Source organism: Poecilia mexicana, unplaced genomic scaffold (assembly GCF_051168715.1).
Source record: "Poecilia mexicana isolate PSO_F unplaced genomic scaffold, ASM5116871v1 scaffold_3, whole genome shotgun sequence".
Lineage (NCBI taxonomy): Eukaryota > Metazoa > Chordata > Actinopteri > Cyprinodontiformes > Poeciliidae > Poecilia > Poecilia mexicana.
In genome coordinates this window covers 33,276,499-33,296,597 of record NW_028263372.1, presented here as the reverse complement: position 1 = coordinate 33,296,597, position 20,099 = coordinate 33,276,499, and the positions used below count along the sequence as shown (strand labels likewise).

At 35.4% G+C, this 20,099-nt stretch overlaps 1 protein-coding gene across 1 annotated transcript in view; it reads left to right on the top strand.

The window, feature by feature from the left end:
• LOC106933741 (protein kinase C-binding protein NELL1-like) overlaps positions 1-20,099 on the top strand; it is a 234,328-nt gene that overhangs the window by 170,016 nt on the left and 44,213 nt on the right. The window contains exons 13-14 of the mRNA XM_088004458.1: positions 998-1,123; positions 15,495-15,617. Coding sequence (XP_087860584.1) covers positions 998-1,123; positions 15,495-15,617 — 249 coding nt within the window. The remainder of the gene's footprint in view (positions 1-997; positions 1,124-15,494; positions 15,618-20,099) is intronic.

Here is a 20,099-nt window from a genome sequence, read left to right as displayed (position 1 = left end):
TCTCTCTTCTTAACTCGGCAATTTACCACTCTCACTGTACACTTTCTAGGGATGAAATTTACCAAGGAAAAAAACCTTTGGGTGTTGCATATAAGTCAATTACATAGTTGATCTAAATTCATCCTGTTGTAAAGGGGAAGCCTGAGCTGAACACCTCAAAGCTAAAATGTATTTATCCAAGGAACGGATATGGAAATGGCTCTCTTCACTCTCCTTCCCTCAAGTGTGGCATGCAGAGTCCCTTAAGTGGTAGAAAGGCCCGTTAGCCTCAGGAATTTGGTCTTCTGCTACACACATAAATGCTCTAAACTGTGCAACGACATGTGCACACACATAGAAATCCAGACCCGTTTGCATAAAACCTCCCTTGTGTGTTTCGCGTCCCATTTCATCAGCAGCCATCCAGCTCAGCTAATGCATTCCTGAGCCACGTGTTTTAATGCTCATACAATGTCTTTCAAGCTACATTAGGAAGGGAGGAATTGTGTATGGAGTGAAGGTGTAATTTATCACGATATTACCTGCACATTATGGGTGTCAAAGGAGATGATGCTCTCCTTGCATTTCTCTGGCTCAGTTATAATGTCCTCATCTCATTAGCTCTTTCTTTACTGTACACCTTTTCTTTGGTGTATTTTAACATTTATTGCTGTCTTTCATCTGTCATTCCCATATTTTTAGCTCCTTTCTATTATCTTATCTGTGATAACAGCAGAATATATATGTTTGTATGATTACGCACCTTGGGCTGAGAGAGGATAATCTTTATTTTGCCCTTTAGGACAATCGACAAAAGGGTCAATATTTGGGACTTGTGTATGTTGTTGAATGAAAAGCAACTCAAAAGAATGCAATGCCCTGAGACTCTGCTGTAAAGTGATTAAACCAACACTGACACAGCAGTTCAGTGCAGTTCATCCACCTGTTGTAGTCTGTTACCAAGATACAAAGTCGTCTGGTCAGTTAATAACCCTCTACTTCTACTTTGTTTTTCTAGATATCGATGAGTGTGCAACACAGATGCATTACTGCCAGTCCAACACGATGTGTGTGAACCTGCCTGGAAGTTATCGCTGTGACTGCCTGCCGGGTTTCACCAGAGTGGATGAATACTCCTGCACCGGTAAGTCTGCTGCATGCTGCTAAGTTCTACACATGTTTGAATTTGTTGTCAATCAGAGGCCAAGATTTTAGTGCATCCAACTTTTTGTTTGTTTTATAGCCAAATATACACAAAGTAATTTGCTAACTATTAAACTCTGACTGTTTTGCTGAATGCAGACTGTGATTTCTGCAACTGTAAACATAAGTTTGCACATTTGGCTACTCAGTCAGGGACATACAGTAGAATGGGGCTGAGTACACAAGCTTGTACAAGAAAGAAGATTGAGAAGGTTTTTTGATGACTGTTGTATTTTTGTGTCATTTGTTTCATTTTATCTAACTAATTTGTCACATTTTGGATATTTGACAGCTTAGGTCCTGGAAATTTGTTACTTTTCTTATGAGCTTCCAATGTTCTTAGTCTGACTAACATATTAAAGACCAGCGTTATTTTGGTGTGTTGTCTATAAGACACAAATGCAGCTGTAAAATGTGGCTTTTGCATTATATAAATGTTAGGAGTTTTTCTTTTCTATTTCAGCACTTTATGCACATTTTTAGATAATTTCAGCCTGTCTAACAACAGAATTGTCAGTTTTCTGCTAAATGTATCTTTGAGGATTTTAACCTCTTTTATATAAAAAAAAAGCAAAGCAGCTACCTTTCTGGGATTGCTGGCAACATTTTTCCCTAAAAGGGATGTACAGGAGCACACTTTCTCAAGAGTAAATAAAATGTACTGGGTTGGCGCTCCGTGTTTCTCCAGAGAAGTGTTCTTTAATTAGCTCAGAGTTGGCAGCTACACAGGGACATGGATCTATCGGCAATCAATCCATTCTGCGGCTTGTAAACTGTCCCTGCTGCTGACTGGGAGACCTGGGAAGACTCTTTGCATCTGTGAGGAGAGATAAATCCTCCTGCTGGCCTCCCTTTCTCTCCTTCTGCTTCTCCTCTTGTGCTTCCCTCAGGGGTTCCGTTCTTCATATTTGCTTCTTAATATTTCACAGTGGAAACAGAATTGCCCATCAGCTTCTGTGATTAGCTTTTTTTTACCCTAATCCACATTGTTTTGTTAATTATGCTAAGGGTTTTGTGATGGAAATATTGGCACTGGATTAAAGAAGACAGATGCAGAGATGTTTTAAACCAAAGTTTCATTTATTTACACCAAATATGTAGGATGTAGAAATCTAAGATGTTCATATGAAAAGCAGGTAAAATATTGAGGTCATCCTTTTAAAATCTTTGCATTGGAGGCTCATTTAGCACAACAACCTTAAATTGAAGTGGCAAGAAACATAAAGTGAAATGCAATGTTCAATATTTTCTTTTGAAATATTGAAGTTGATAAACGTATAAAGCAGGGCTTGTGTAAAATGTCTGCATTGCGTTAAAGCTGCAGTATAACTTTTAGTTTTTTCTGCATTTGCTAAGACTATGATTAGTTAAAACTAGCATGACACCTGATAAGAAATAACCAATCAGAGCCTGGAGGAGCGTTTTAGGGCTGTCAGTCATCCTGGTGAACATGCTGCTAAATGTGTAAGTTGCAGTTACAGGAAAACCGTTAAACCACTGTCATCGGTGATCATGCTATAACATTCGCCACAGGCTTAACTGATGGGGAGAAGTTGTATCAGAGCAGAAAGCAAGGGGTGAGAGGCACATGCATGGGCATGATTGACAGCATTAAGACTCCCTTCCTGGCTCTGAATGATTATTTGTAGTCAGCACTGGAAGAAGGCAGAGCAGCTCAATTTGTTTTTCACAGTTTGTCTGTCTCATACTTTTTTTTAATTTTATCTTTTTTATAAAAGTTACATACCACAACTTTTAAAATAAATTTTTTTGAAAGCTGCAAGAGTACATCTAAATGACTTTCAGCTGAGATAAAACAGAGACTGCAGTAAAAAGTGTTTTTATGTTGCAGATGGCCGTTGTGTGTTTGTTCCTGCCTCTTTGCTTCAGGCCTGTAAATCTGTAAATGCACCGTGTTTGTGTCTCCACAGACACCAGGGCATCAGTTAAGTTCATTCACCCCAAAACTTTGCTTACACCACTCCTTTCCCAGAGGGTTCAAAGCTACTGCACTGTTTTTTACAGCATGCATCTTCTTAGTCTTTCAGCACTTTTAATCTGATTTGTCCCTTTCGCATGTCTCCCTCTCCTTTAAGCAGACAAAGCTCTGTAGAGAATCAGAGGTTGTAGTAATTGTGTTTCCACTTCATTCCCCTTCTATCGAAGTGACCAAGTTGCTTCAGGGTAAGAAAGAAAAGAGGTAGCAGAAAAGTGAAGCTCCATATCTCAAGCTTTTAAATCTTAAATATGGCCTCCAGTTCTCCTGGAATGGCTTTTCTGCAGCCCACATGTACTAGGCATATGAATTTCTTTACTTGTGTTGGTGATTATCTGTATAAGATTCATATTATTATTTTTCCATCACTTCGGCAGTTTTGCCATTCTAAATGAAATATGATTACCTGTCAGTCAAGCAATGTTGTTAGGACTGTGATGTGTTTTTCCTTTGCATTTTCCTAACACCTGATGCAGCACTTATGGTGCTCAGGGCATAAAACTGGCTTCTGATTCCATACATTCATATTCATCTTCCACTGCATAATGAATAAGAATGAAACCCTGTGGTTTACAGCATGATGCAGATACAAATACAAATAAGACAAGTTAGATTTGAAGCGTTATAGTGTAAAGTATTTGTAAGGTTACCAGCATAAACCTTTGTGATCTTTTTGCCCCCAATGCAATACTAATCCATTCAGGACTTTACTATTTTTACATAGATTTAGATGAAGATAAAGTCGTTATTGTTATCAAACAGAACCTGACTCCAAGAAGTCTATTTTAATCAGTAGAAGGGAAAAAGCATGGCTGTTTTCTGCTCATTTCAATAATACATATGATTTAAAAAGGTAAATTGATCCAGGTGACCCTCAGTTTCTATAATTAGTTGTAGATGCTTTTAGAAACTGACAGATTTTATTCCCAAATAAGACCAAAACAACAGGAGAGCATATTTAAACCCTATTATGATACATCTGCTAATGATTTACTCTCCGTAGGAGTTTTCATAATAATCACCATTATGTCTCACTGCTGCTGTATTAAAAAATACTTTATCCGATCCGCTCCATCCAACCATTCAAGCAACATAGATTGACAGCATTAATAATTAGCTGCATAACCCAGGAGATAACAGCTTTCAGTTAAATTTTTAGATATTCAGACGTTTGTGTTTATAAATATGTTATTCCTCATATCCCACTCTCTGGAGGCATTTGTGATAAATAGTTGACTGCGCAAATAAAAATAACATCAGCAGAGACACTTAACCAGAATGATGCAGTTCATGGTCAATAACGCCAATGTTTTCAGTGATTCTCTGTCTGTGTCCAAATTGTTTCAGCAAACTGAAATCAGTTTCATGCACAATTTGAATATTATCAGATATCACATCTGGTTAGAGATTCAACACTCACACATCAACAAATCTGGAAAAATACATATTTCATGAAATAAAATGCTAATTTTATACTTCAGCAATGTTTTGAATTTAAATTACTATAAGCATTAAATGTACTTTGCTACTACAAAATGAGATTAAATATTTTCTTTGTAAAATAATTTCATTGCTTCAGGTTATTCTGGAAATCAGTACTATACATTAAAATTTCATTCATGCTAAAAAGAATACAACATCTTTAAGATCCAACGTTTTACTAATTAGGTCTTAATTAAAATGATCTGAAACTTATCAGATTGTAACATGTTTATCTTACATTCTAACCTTAAATTGGAAGTATGTAAGTTTTAAGTAATAAAATGTTTGCATATTTGGTAGAGCTGACCTTCCTCCTGTGTCTGATTGGGTGTTTCTGACCAAGCTGTGTATTTCTGCAGATGACAATAGGGGCACTGGGAGGAGGTAAAGGAGGTTTTCACAGATTTTCTGGGAAGGCTGCAAAGGCAGTGAAGAGGTTTGGCCTGATGTGGAACAGTTTATCACCATCTCACACCAACATCTCACACCAACTGTGGAGCATGTTGGACGAGGGTTGATGATTTGGGCCTGTTTTGCAGCTGTAGGTCTTTTGGCTCTTGCAGTTTTCATGACTGGTGAGGCACTGACTCCTCTGGAGTTGGAAAAAGAAATATATAAACCCAAAATAGAAGATTTATTTTGAAATTTGACCTTTGAAACTTATGTTATCATCAATTCCGTACATTTAAAAGTCTGTCTACTTGAATGGAAATGATCTCCACATAGAGGAGTTGTCCTTTGTTGGTCCGATTTGAACTGTATGTTTTTAATCTTTAAATGCGTAGAAGAAAAGCACGAGGCGTTGTGCTTTCTGCACTACTCTGTGCCTTTTCACTGTGCATTTATGACTGGCCAGAAAGCCTAAATGGGCCACAAAGATTCATTAAATATGGTAGAAAGACTGTGGAATGTCAACATGTGTAGTACATGTGCAAATATGTATATCTATATAAAGAAAGACAGTAACAGGAATGCACCAACTGCCTGCAAATGTCAGTGTAAACGCAACATAACACCAGTTGATGCAAAGCTCATTTATTCATTGTTTTATTTGCTCATTTGTTTATGCACAGTTTAAATAAATGCACAGCTTATGACTGTTCATCTCACCCTTCTTCCATGAATCTGAACAGGCAATGTGTAAATTCAGAGATTTATTATTATTTTTTTTTTTACCTTTTCCATGATACTCATCATAGATTCTGTTAGCAAAATGTCCTAAAGAAGCTGCAAATAGTTGCATGCATCACTTACAAGAACTAGAAATGACTGCATCGTATCATCCAAAGTACATTGGATGTTTTGAGAAAATGTAGCGAAATTCTGTTTCAAATATTTATCTAATCATTGTGGAAGTTTAGTGTGAAAAGTCTGGCAGCCCTCTCCGTATACATTAGCTGCTGAAAAATAGAGACCATGCCGTTAAACAGACTTGACAGCAGCCAATTTAATAATCCCATCAAACGCAGTTTTGGGAGGGGAGGGAAAGAATTCAGATAAGTTTGTCTTGGTCCTCTCTTTCATCTATTTGTAATTGCCTCTGAGATGTGGGTGTTTATATTTAGCCTCCCCTTAAAGGTTTGATGTAGGGAATGTTTCTTTCTGTTCATCAGGAAACTGTGCAACCATCTGGAGTGATGTTTGTCCTCACTTAAGTCTGCTTCTCTGTAACCGTCGTCTCCTCACTAGTTCCCTTGGCTGAATACAGATTGAGTCCTGTGGAATCATAATAGAGCTCTGTGGCTATTAAAGGGCTGCATGTTTCCTGACAGAGCACATTAAAGCTACATGCTTCCATTAATATAATCTGATGCTTTTGCATTTTTATTGCCTTGAACCGTATATCTCATTGGATTTTAAATGCATTTCTATAAGCTTGTTTGACACAGGACTATAGAGAGGATGTGAACTGAGGCAAACCAAATGTTGCTGAAAGATCTGCTCACAATGTAAAGTGAATATATTAGTGTCATAATGAGAGCCACTTGTGCTTTAAGTGTGAGGCCATTAGTGCTTCATGTCACTTCCAACACGTTCAGTGGTGATGCAATTTCTGTTTCTCTCGTCATCTTTTTCTTTTTCTTGAGTCAATATTTCAAGGGACTTTTTAAGTTTTGATAAATATGTGCTTAACAAGACAAATAAAAACATATGTTTGACGTTGCTTTCATGAAATTTGAAACATTTCCCGCAGCAGCATTATTACAGGATTTTCTAAATTGCAAAAAAAAGAAGACAGCTAAAGTTGCTCAATATTTTCTATATTCAACATTTTAACCTGAGAAACAACTTTAATTGGTCTTTGTGCTTTTTTTCTTCCCTTATATGACTAAAAAAAAAAAAGAAACATGTTCTCAATTTGTTTTGGTGATGTTTGTTGATGAAATATAAGGAAAATGCTGTCACCATTACTATTCCCAAATTGCTTTATACAAGGACAAAGTATTTCGAGTTTCAAACACTGAATTTACCTTTTGTTATCATTTTTGAACACATGGAAAAGTGTTAAATATCTTGTATTGCTATGTATATTTCTGAAGCATTAAAGAGACAGACACAGACAGGTAACTGGAAAGCAGCATAGTTTTCTGAAAAAGATTTTAGGACAAGATTAGCAAACTGAAGAGGTGATTTATTTATTTATTTATTTATTTATTTATTTATTTATTTATTTATTTATTTATTTTAATCTTAAATCCAAACTGCTGGTCAGAACTGGAGCAATAATTACATCTGAATAAGGTCAGAAGTTTAGTTTTTGAAGAGGTTCCTCTGCACTGAAGTGAGATACATGCAGATTTGCATACATCATTTATTGTGTTAAGGATTGGACAGTGTTGGAAAGGTTTTGTAAAAGCCAAAAATAAAATAAAAATGTACATTTAACACAAAGGGAGTATAAGCTGACCAATTTACATAATTTAAATCCATTTACCATATTCAGTACAAGCTATTTTGTGTATTTATAATGTCTCTGACTTTTAAAAATGGAGATATATGCTTCATGCAGTGGTACATAGAAAAGAGCGGTATTAATTGACCAGTGGGTCAAGAGAAAGCATTCTCTTAAGCCCCAGGTATATTACAGCTGGGAATTTAGAAATGTCCCCCAACTAATTTAATAGGAACCTATGTCCTTTGAGCTGAATGCTATGACAAGCATTCAATATATTTTGCCCTGTGGCACAGGACATATCTCAGCTGGTTCACCCCATGTTGAGGTGAGCAGCAAGGCTGGGAGTAGTGAACACAATGACTTTATGTAGGACAAAAAAGGAGAAGAGGTTGGCGGGGTAGAGGGGGATTAAACCTTGTAATTTCTGCCGTGCTCTGTTCTTTTTTATGAGCTTGTCACAGGTCATTAAATTTCACGTTACTGAAGTGTTCTGCTTGACATTATTGAATGAGGCAATGTTGGAAGCTTGAGAGATGAGGACACGTTTAAAGAATTTATTACACATAGGGAAGAGGAATCATGAGGTATTGGTTTAAGTCGAATATCCCCTGATGCACACAGAAAATTAAATGAAAGATTCAACAACAAAAACAAAAAAATATAGAACTGTTTACTGTAATAATTGCGGTAATAATTTTATCTATAGTATGGCATAAACTTAAGCATATAATAATATGTTGTATTGACATCATCATCATCACTGGACAAGAAATTACAGAATTTATAATAAGCTGGTCCAGTTGAAGGTCAACATTATTTCATATCATATTAAAATAAACTATTATGATACCAAAAAGGTTGTTCTGAGTTGATAAATCTTGTTACTTTACATGATTGGGAATTGTGGGTCAAAAATTATTAATTATAAAATGTTACGTTTGAAATGAGTTCTTGTTAAGAAGTCAAGGGCAGATTTCTTTTGAATAAGTTCCTTTTTAAAATCCTCTCCAGGTCAGAATGGTTTCATGCTTTAAATGTCTCGTTATATTGATAAATATTTCTTATGCAAAGCTGACCAAACCTGAATCATGTTGAAAAGTTTAAAAAGTTTGAATAAAAAATTGCACTTTAGAGTACATTTCGAAATACAAACACCCTTAAAGCACTAACACATTGGTGTCCCTCATTAGTAAAACTCCGTGTAAACATGTCTGCTTACAAAACCTACACGCATATCCTTTGAAGACAAAATGGCTGTGCTGTTATTTTGGCTATATTTAAGTAAAGAGCAAGCTCTTAACTTTAAGGGTAAATGATATAGTGACTTTCTGCATAGAGAAGTTGAGGCTTGTCCTTAATTTTTATGTTTTTACATGTTTCATTCACTACCAGGCAGAGCTGGGCTCAGTTCTGATTTGTCTTTTGAAAAACAGAGTTAGAAGTTTGATAATGGCAATGCCATTCATTAAAATGTCCAGATTAGTATGCTTGTTAACAACACTATAGGAAAGAGGGGGTTTTATTAATAAATACATGAACTGATTTTCTTGATGATTAATATATGAACTGAAAATAAAACTCAGAGTATTTCATACAAAGGTGACCAGCTGCATGGAAGAGCTAAATAAATATATAGTGTGTTTATTTAGCTTACATTTGATCTAGACAAAATCTGCATCATGTAGTGCTACTTTAATATTTAATGCTATTTATATGTTTCTCTTACTTTACAGATCTTCTTTTATCTGTATTCTCAGGTTTCTAATTTGTCTTTACAAAAATGTAATTTTGCATTGTCTTATTGTGTGACTTACTATGTAAATGACTTTATGTTTGTTTTACTTTGTGAAATAATTTAGATTATATTTGTAATTATGAAGGCTATGTAGAAGAAACAAAATTGAAATAAATTGAATTCTTCTAAACAAATTTTTAATGCATAAATGTAAAAAGAAGCAACAGGAAATGGCTTGCATTGCACCAGTAAGCAGCAGAAACACCAGCTGATTCTGTGATGTTTTAGAAGAGGATGTTCCTCAGAAGTCAGACCAGATTCCCTGCTGGGTCTCATAATAGGGATCTATGACAGTATTAGTGACACTCGAAAAACAAGCGTTTGATTGCGTTGCCATTTTCACAAATCCAGTTGTTGTCTTTTTTAATTTTGTTTTGATTCAGTTTGTACCATTTTCATAGGATGTAGTGTGGTAAAATGTATTTTGCAAATACCCACAACTGCCAACCCAAGTTGTTTTGTAAGACAAAGCAACATTTCTTTTTTTAGTTTGCTATAACAAGCATACTCAGTGCTCTCAAAGCCTCACACAGTTAGGCTTTTGTTATTATATTTGCCGACATTTAGCTTAAATTGCAGTGAATCTCAAACTTTATCAATTGTAACCTTTCAATTGTTCACACATCAGGTCACAATTTTGTGAAAAACAAAGTTAAGCATTTTTGTAAGTGAGATTAAAAACAATATTCTGTGTTCAATGTTTGCATATCTTTTGGTAACTCAATATTTTAGTCTTAAATTTGTAAAATAGAGGGTTATCATTAGTATTGATGGTTCATAAGAGCTCAAAATCTCAACAAGCTACTTGTGCTTTAGGGAACAGTGACTTGTCTAACCTTCTAAGACATGCAGCTCCATTAGTACCTTTTCATTCTGAGCTTTTTTTTTTTTTTTCTAATTGGAAAATAAAATCAGTAAACCTGCCAATCCTTCTAATATTTCATGTTCTTCAAGGTATCCATGATGCAGAAGCCTGAGAGCGCACTGGGCGCTGTCCGTGGTCCTGATGATGATGATCCGTTATTATGCATCATTAGCTCAGCGCTTCAGGGGTCACCTCAACATGTCCAGACTTGACTCTACATCACTACATAATCATCACTAATTAGGAAAAAAAAATCTGACAGAGACGGGCAGCGCACTCATATTAGGCGGTTGTTATCTCGCAAAGAATCGCTGAGGTAACCACTGGCAATGTAATCATTTCTCACTGACATTATCATTTATTGTTCGGATTTACTATGTTATGGGGGAAAAACACTCACTTGAATAGTCTATTAGATCTTCCCAACCACTAATGGTTAAAATATCCCATTAATAATTCGGTGGCAGTGGTAATTACTTTTTTAGTTCTCCTGCAGGTATGATGGACAGCTATCACAGCATGGTTTTTTAGGTGAGTGATGAACTGTGCTAGAATATAGTCCATTATTTATCAAGTGTCTGTATAAATGCATTTAAATGATTTGAACTGTTTTTCACCCTGACTAGATAATATTAGGCTCCACTGTAGAATACACAAAATCATCTTAGTTGTACCTTTCAGGACAACACAAAGAAAAATATGAAAATATACTTAAAATGTTGTTTTCATTTTAAAAAGTTTCAAAGTTACATACCATTTACTTAACTGTTTTTTCTCTCTCTATCAGGAATTGTTATACCAACCTAGTGGTAGGTATTAGGAGTCTGGTTATTTTGAGCCATGTCATTATTTTCCATTGTCACCATCCTAAAATAATGGCCCAAGTCATTTTTTTTTTTTTTTTTTTTTTAGCAAAAGTGATTTTTGTAAAAAACAAATAAAAATGTTTCCCCCAAAAAATGACTTGGGCCATTACTTTAGGAAGGTGACAATATGTTAGCTGTCACTACAATCTAGCAGTCTAGTAGGAAACAGATAATCTGTGGAAAAATCAAGCTCCTCTGCTTTCTCCCAGCGCTATGGAGAAATGCACAGCTCTGTCAGAACCAACCAATCAGAGCCAGGAGGAGGGTCTTAGTGCTGTCAATCAAGCCTGTGAAATGGTGCTGGTCTGAAATATAATTTCCAGCAGAGCACACTGAAATTTATGGGAGTTATATGACAAAATAAGTCAAAAGTATAAATACTTTTACAAGGTACAATGTGTACTAATTTCTTTCTTGCTCATAATATCTGGCTTGTGTCTGTGTATTATTATTTTTTTTACACATTAATTCAGTCTGTCCATCTGTTGGTGTACAGAAATAACATCAACTCACTCAGCCGACACTAAACAACATATATGAGTATTTCAGTGTTTTACGTTGCTGCTGCCCACTTTATCAGCTCTCAACATTAACCTACTAAATATTTAACCATGTTACATCAGAAATTAAATCTCGTAAACTCTGCTTCACTTCCTACCTCTACTTTATAGTTCAGTATGTGGAATAAATCCATGGGATGATGAAGGCAAAATCATTTCTCCTGGTTGCTGCAGGGCTTCATGAGCACCACTCATTAATTAAGCAGAATACATTAGTCATGACTCCCACCTAGCCGTTGTACATTGATGAAGTGTGTGTGTGTGTGTGTGTGTGCATGTATGAATTGTAAGTGTACTCAGCTGTAAGCAACATCCTGACATTCACTTGTTTTTATGTTACAGAAGATACATAAACTATTGAGCCATGTTGTAAAAATGTTCTCTTTAGCATATCACTAATAGTTGTGTAAAATCATGTTTGGTTCTAATTGAACATTGATTTCCTGCACTGTACATCAATAACCTCATTTTGTTTAAATGCAGATGTGTAATTATTATTTTGTGCTTGTCTAAGGATTCTGTTTTAACAGCCAGGCTTTTTACTCAACAGTCTGTGTAGAAGTAGACTGAGGTTAGCTCAGAAAGCTTTATTAGGTGACTCCATGATGTTATATGTTATGCTAAAAACAAGAAAAGAAATGGAATAAATATTAAAATACAAACGCTTCACATAACTGTTAAATTACTTTGTATGTTGATTCATGGAACAAAAACTTTCTTTTCAATAATCTTGCTTCTAGCTGAACAAAGGATCTCACAGCTTGTGCAGGAAGTGATTTTTTTTAGGGTGCAAAAGTCTGAACTGTGCAGGGAATAAGAGTACCGGATTTATACCACGAGACTGAGCATAAGCTTGATTAGAAAATGAATGACACTCAATAATCTTTTAATCTTGCTTTTCTTCTTTTCATAATTATTGGAAGGGGAAGTCATAGTGGAAAAAAAAACATAATTGCAACGACTGTTGGATTTTTCAATTTATAAAGAGAAACTCAGAGTTCTGAAAAGTGGTGAAGTCAAAATCTTTGAGATTCAAATATTTAAACTGGTTTTAAAAAATGTTATTTTAGATGGAATCAGTAACTAAATCACAACAAGCAAAGCAGAGAAAATCCAACTGACTTAAAAAGATTTTGAACACAGTTTATCAGTTTAAACAAGAAACATAGTATTTTATAACCAGTTGAAACAGGATATAGAGGTTTTTTACACTTGTCGACAGGATTTATGCATACATCCTTAAGGGAGAAGTTTTTTTTTCAATTTTTATTCAAGACACAGTGCTTGTTGTAAACCTGCTGACTAGGTGCCAATATTCTGCTTAGAAGCTCGCCGGCTTAAGTCCCACCACTTTCCTAGTTCCCAATGAGAACCCATGTCAAGTGGCCCTTCACCTCTAGCTTAGATCCAGTCTCTCCCCTCTCTCAGCTCACACAACCATCAGGGCTGATCACTGGAGATTTCATTATGAAGGACTTGTGCATGAGAGCCTCCAATTTAATGTTCCTAGGAGTGACTGTAATCAATTTTATGAACAAAATCCAGGATGTCATAAACCCCCATCTGTTAGGATTTCTGAAAGAGAACTTCCTCTGCCTCTTCGATACCATCTATTCCAGTTGTGTCCAAACTTTTTGTGGACTGTGGGGGGCTGCAAAAACTTATTTTAAAACTAACTTTTTATGTCTTTCTTTTATTTTATCTGCTCAATGATAAACTAAACCTGTAAAATGTTCTTTAAATTGACAAAATAGTTTGATTTTTGTTGAAAATGAATCTGCAAATCGCTGTCGATGCAAAACATATAAAAGGTTTTGCACAGGCCGGGAGTTTCTCTCATTTTGAAGTTGATTGTTTTTTTATTTGGACTGTAGATGATTTGTGTTTGAGTAAAAATAGATCAAATTTTGTGGTTCTAGATACTCAAAAGCTAAGATGAATTCAGAAACATTAATTAATGGGAATTTTCTTTTTAATAGGTGTTATCTGTCTTTTTAGATCAGATAGACTTCACACCTTTCATCATTCAGTGCAGATCATTGCATTTCAAATCTACTGAAAACAGACAATTATCTCCCTCAGCCAGCTGGTCAGTCCAATTAAGATTAATGTTCATCTAGTTCCAGTCACTATGGGACCAGTTTGAACAGTATGTGCTTTACTGAACCTGCTATTTAAACCTATTTTAATTATTCTGTTCCTGGTTTTGTACCCTCCAGACATTTTGAAAAAAGTCACACCAAGCAAGGTAATGGTGAATAATCCATGAACATATATTATTATTTACTACATAGACAAAAGGTCTAAAGGAGTAGAAATGTAAAAAAAGTGTCAACTTCTATTCCTTCTTCAAACATGAAGATAAATCTTATTTCACTATGTTTTTTTACGACATTGGTTTTGTGTGTATGTATCTATCTGCTGTTGTTTGAGGCTATTTTTAAAGCTCGCTTTCTTTTATTTTCAGCATATGCCATGTATAGTGGTATGCTAGATGGAGGAAAGTAGTGGATAAAAGCAAGATGGGGGAAAAAAAGCCTTAACCAATAAATGTCTGAGGGCCACAAAGACATTATATAAATTTGAACAGAAGATATGGTAGATGCTGCCTTTCCTTGGTCAACTTTTTTTGCAGTATTGCAGTTTGTTCATTTTAAATTTCATGGTCTCACCTGCATTTTCCTTCCCTGTTTATTTATTACAGCATGGCAGGTTTTTAAAATGTCACATACAGTGGTTTTTGTGTTGTCCATTTTGTCTATCTTGGAAAACTGAACAATTTGCATAATCCCGCCCCTACATTCTGAATGAAAACGCACAAAAACTTTATACATTTTTGTTCTTGGGTTCATTCCCAAATTTCATAACTAACCATGTTCCTTTGCTTAATGCAAATTGAATCTGAATGGTGTAATCACTGGACATTGATTAAAGTTTAGATTTGGATTTCTATGTGAAAACATCAACAATAATCTACAGTTTTTTTTGTCTGGCAACAATCCAATGTTCTGACAACAACCTTGAAACCTTGAACTTTTTTGATACCCTTAACTGCAGTTTAAGAAACTTAGTTCATTTTGCCAAAGGCCATGCAAAGTTCTGAAGAACAGTCGGAAAAAGATTGAATGTGAGAAACAAATACATTGCAGGAAATGCAAAGTTAGTTTTTTTTTTTTTATTTGTCAGAAACTGGCTGAAAAATGGGACAATCACTGAAGTCTAAACAACAGCACACAAGGTTACAATGTGTTTAAAAAAAACACAAATATTATTTTGGTTATTATGCATTTCCTTAAAAAGCAATTATGTAAAATAAAACATTTTCTTTCGGTGTAAGACATTTTTTGCACATCTTTAAAGAAATGTGCAAACAAAAGTTCAGTTGCTTTGTTGACTTGAGATACTTTAACCAGTTTCCAGTATTTTGTATCCCTGTGGTTTCTTGTGGTTTCTGCATCTAAAAATGGCCTAATTGACTCTGATTTGAAGCATTCAGCCTGCACACCTGGCATAGATCAGCTGTTGTTTTTCATGCATCTATTGTTAACTCACACTCACTGTCATGACTCAGCACACTTGTAATCCACTGTGGGAATGGCAAGCATGAAAGTTGATTGTAAACATAGTTGTTCAAAGAGCGGGATGTTGACACGATAGAATCTTGGCTTCAGTTTTATTTAGCTAAATAATCACAGCTTTTCTATCCAGATTGCTGCTGAACATCCTCTCATAGCTGACTTTGTATCGCCTCTTGGGAAAAAAGAGAAAATGACTTCTCCATCTTTAACACAACAAAAATACAGATGTATCGGACCATTATGATGGCAGACTTTCTCTTTCCGTCTCCCGCAGAGCACGATGAGTGTGCCAGTGGCCAAAGCTTGTGTGATGAGAATGCCATCTGCACCAACACCATCAGAGGACACCTGTGTACCTGCAAGCCAGGCTATGTGGGGAACGGCACCATCTGCAGAGGTAAGATCCTGCCCTGGAACAGCCCTCTGGACACAGAGCAACATCCTTAAGCTTTCCTCACATCTGACTGGAGCTCATTGTGTGCTTGATGCCAACACGGTTCTCTCCATCCTAACCAGGCAGCAGCTGCAGCAGAGATGATGAAAATTGATTCTAGACCAGTTTCAGCCTGTTTTCACACAGCCTCTCCAGCATTGTTCTCCCTGTTGACCTGTTACCCCAGCACCTTGCCTGGTTTGCACACCATTGGCTAGAATTAAGCACCTGTTTTCTGAAGTGTGTGTTGCTCTTTCAAAACTTCCACCCCATCAAACTTATTGCACTCAGAGACTTAATTTTGTATATTTTTGTCATTAGCAGATTTTATTTGCCCTGTTTTTAGGTATGCTGCATTAGTTTACTTTGGGAAACTACAAAATCATAAACATGGTAAACATCTGTATGTATATGACCTAATAAACTACAGTATTCACTGCTTCAGCTTTTCATTGAAATACCACTTACAGGTACATCAAAAAAGGGAATCTCATGTTTTTTTTTGTTTTTGTAATTACGTATGTTTGTACAATTTTCATAAAAACTCTTTTTTTTCCTGTCAGACCAATTTTTTTTTTCCCTAAAGAAAGAGACAAAGTAAAACATTATTACATTAAGTTTTATTTTAAGGAGATTGAGAATTTTGTTTATCTGGCCTATATTTTGAGGCTCTCTTATTTGAATAAAGTTAAATGACCCGACTTAGCTGAGGTTGCCAATCATGCTGATGATTTAAATTCAACACAGTAATTTAAACTGCAGTTTTTATGTGGGTCTGTGTTGACCATTGCCTCCCTCATCTCCCTTCTGTGCTCTGTAACTGTTTTAGTATGCTAATAATGTGTATTTTCGTCAAGTGCTTTGGATTCACACAATGTCTCGAAAGGATGTAGCGCAAATAAGATGAGTTTTAATTAATTTGGACTGCCTGCCATAGCTAGTCTTAGTAATGTGTTACAATTAATTTAATTGTTCATGTTATTATATAGAGGAGAAAGGCCGGTGTAAGACTGGGGCTTTTCTGTGTGGACTGTGTTGATTCCATCTTACAACAGGTAATGTTGGGGAAACAAGAAAGTCAGTAACAACCCAAGTAGCATCTAAGGAGACTCGTTAGACTGCTGGCTTCTTCTAAGGATCTTTGCAGCTATGTGTGACCATAATGCAAAAAAACAAACAAAAAAAAAACACCACTGAAGTCCATCATAAATTCTACAAAATGAGGTGTGTCATTATGGCAGCTTGACTCCTGCATTTATCTGAGAAACTATGACACACATACGTAAGTAAAACATAGAAGAAACTGCACATGTGTACATCAGATCAGTCATGAGATCATTTCAAAGTATCAATCCTGTTTTCAAAATAGCAATCCAGTCTTTAACCCAGAAAGACGGGAACTAAATTGTTATCACCTTTAAACCCAGAGAGATCAGTTTTTAGAAACTCGTCTTTTCTAAAATATTTATTGCTGTTTAGTTGTGAAAACAAAAATATTACATATATATATATAATAGGAATTATTACATTCATCCATTATTTTACCCACATGTTTTCCCTAGAAACAAGAACTCAAGGAAATATAGTAAGAACTACAAGTACTGTGATTTGAGAAAATACAAGCTGGTAAAGCAAATAGCTTGCAAAAGCGTTTAAAGCAAGATCTCCATGGTTGTACATATTTTATATTCAAACTAACACAAAATGGACATTGCAAAAAGATTATTCAGCAATAGAATTTGTTGAGCGTACAGAGGAAAGAGTTTTCCACAACTAATATTTTTCTGCAGGGGATTTTGCATATTAAAACAGTTTGCTTCTCTCTATCAAATTTTCCTACAGGTCTGTTTGTCAAGCAGTGTTTATATGCTCACATTGTAATTTCAAGTGAAATTCTGGGGAAACATTTTCAGGTGTGGTTCATAGTTCCTATTAATGTCCTATAATAATACTTCAAACTAACAATTATGTGGCCTGAAAACCTTTCGCTCTAGTCCTCCTCATTTCCTGGTCAGTGTAATTTGCCTTTTTTAAGCAAGCAATAGAAGTAATAGACGAGAAGTTCTTTAATTCTAAAACTTTATTTCCAACCTGCATGACTGGAAACAAACATCTGCAGTCTCACAATTAGTTCTTTATCTCAGATTACACAGGGCATCTATGTTTTGGTTCTGTGCAACTGTTGTCACAACATCCAACTGGAACTGATTTAATTCATTTTTCTGTTTTACTCTACAGAAAAATGTAGAAACTATATGAATACAGTAAAAACTGTTTTTGCAGAATGCTTAAAACACATTTGAATGATAAGATTAAGAATTTCTTAGTTTCTGAACATTTTTCTGTCTATTATTTAGTTAATATTCATCGCCTACTCAATTATATTGCTTCATTTGTAAATAAAGACATCCCATCAGCTTGCATGGATTTCTTTCATGAAAGTTTCATGACTCGGTGTGTATGCTTGGCAGCTTTCCAAGTCATGAGGGTATCATTAAGCCTAATAAGGCTTTGGGTTTCAGACCTGCTTAAGCATGATCTTATTAAGACTCACTATTTAAATGTGAGTCAGCAGATATAGTCATTTATTTAATGTGATATAAGATATTTTGATAATCTTTTATTTGGCTAATGAAAATCACAAAACCTCATTTATGGATAAATTTGACAATTTCCTAATTTTACCTTGTTTTGACAGTAATTAGGCCTTGGAAGTATCTGGTCTGTAAGATCAAGATGAAACTTTATAACGTGATAGCAGTGACTCAGGACAGTGATCTCTGAAGATGTGCATTCCGGTGCTCATTCCCTCTATGTGCCATCGTTTTTATTTAGGCAAGAGTAGCATATTGGTGAACATAAAGACACACTGACCCCACAATTATATCCCAATTAAATTTCTGTGTTAATTTTTTTTTCATCTGACTCATATTTCTCTATAAAAACCTCACTGAGGCTTTGGAAAAAGGTGAACATAGAAATGATTACTACAATTTCAAACATTTCTAGACTCTTTTTGTCTGATCACTTAGCTTCTGGTTTGAACCAAAGCTTTAAAATGTCACCTTCTTGTCAACAATTTTTTTTCTTTTAAATTGCGGTTAAAAGCTACAATTTATGTTTGAAATATTTATTGTCATACTGACTAGTGTGGGACATAAGAGAGAATGTAAATGAGAACGTGTAGTATGCTGCAGTCAGTGTACATCTTTATGACAAAGACGGCCACAGGATGAGAGTGAGACAGATTAAAATACAAACAGAAGCATCATTGATCAGAGGGAGAGGATTGTGTCATCTTCTCTAACCAAATGCAAAACAGATATTAGAATGAGAAGCAGGTAGAGAGCAGGTCTAGAAATAGATCAATGTCATTTTCAAGTGGCTTCCCTACAGATGAGCTTCTGTAGTTACTCGATACTCACACAGAATAAAAACAAATGTACGTGCAGACTCATGCATACAAAAATGTGAAAAGAAAACTGACCAACAAAGTTCTAAAAATCCCCAAACAGTGCTAAGAATGTGAATAATTCATTTGAGCACAGAGATAATGCAGGATGGACTCCACCTATCATAGAATAAATGTCATGGTTCTCAAAATGGACCGTAGAAAAACTATGATGCTGTACCAAAAAAATGGTAAACCACCAACAAACAACAAAGATCTATATAGTGGAATGGATTAGTGATCCCGGTGCATTACCTCTGCTCACACTGTGAAATATATGTTTATATTGAGTGGATGCACTTTGTCAGGGCTCTGGCGATAAACATCTCTCGAGGCTAATTAAGTTATCTAAGTGGCTCACTGCAAGACAATTCAAATGGTTTACTGGCTCGTACAGCCTCATACCCCCACCCCCAAACAAACATTCAGTGTTGTGTTCATTCTAATAAGCAATGGGAGTTTAACAGTTGCTTTATTGAGAATATTCACTCTTTGCAAGCAGGTTTTTATGGAAACAGATGAGGGAATAAACGTGGCTTTAGGTTTGTTGGTGTAATCATTAAAAAGGCGGCTCTAGAACATGCTTTATGTACACATCATACTGACATAGTATGATTTGATTATTGGGAATTTATCTAATAACTGCAAAGCAGTAAAAAAAAATCACCATAAATTCATAACTTATATGCTTTTCTTCAATGCCCATCCTACAGGCCTCAGAGTGCGACAAGCAGATTTCCTTGCAATTGCATTGAAAAACTTAAATGATTCACTCCAGTTGCATGGATTTGATAGTTTTCCTTTCAGGACAAAGTTGGTGACTCCAAATGATCTAAAGTTATTTAGCATTTTAACTAAAGAATAGAAAGTTAATTAATTCCAGATGACAAATAGTAAAAATTCTTAACAATAAAACAACCCTCATTCATGGAAGCTGCAGTACAGATGATTAGCTCGTACACACCGAACGTTTGACAGTGACAATCCTACTCACT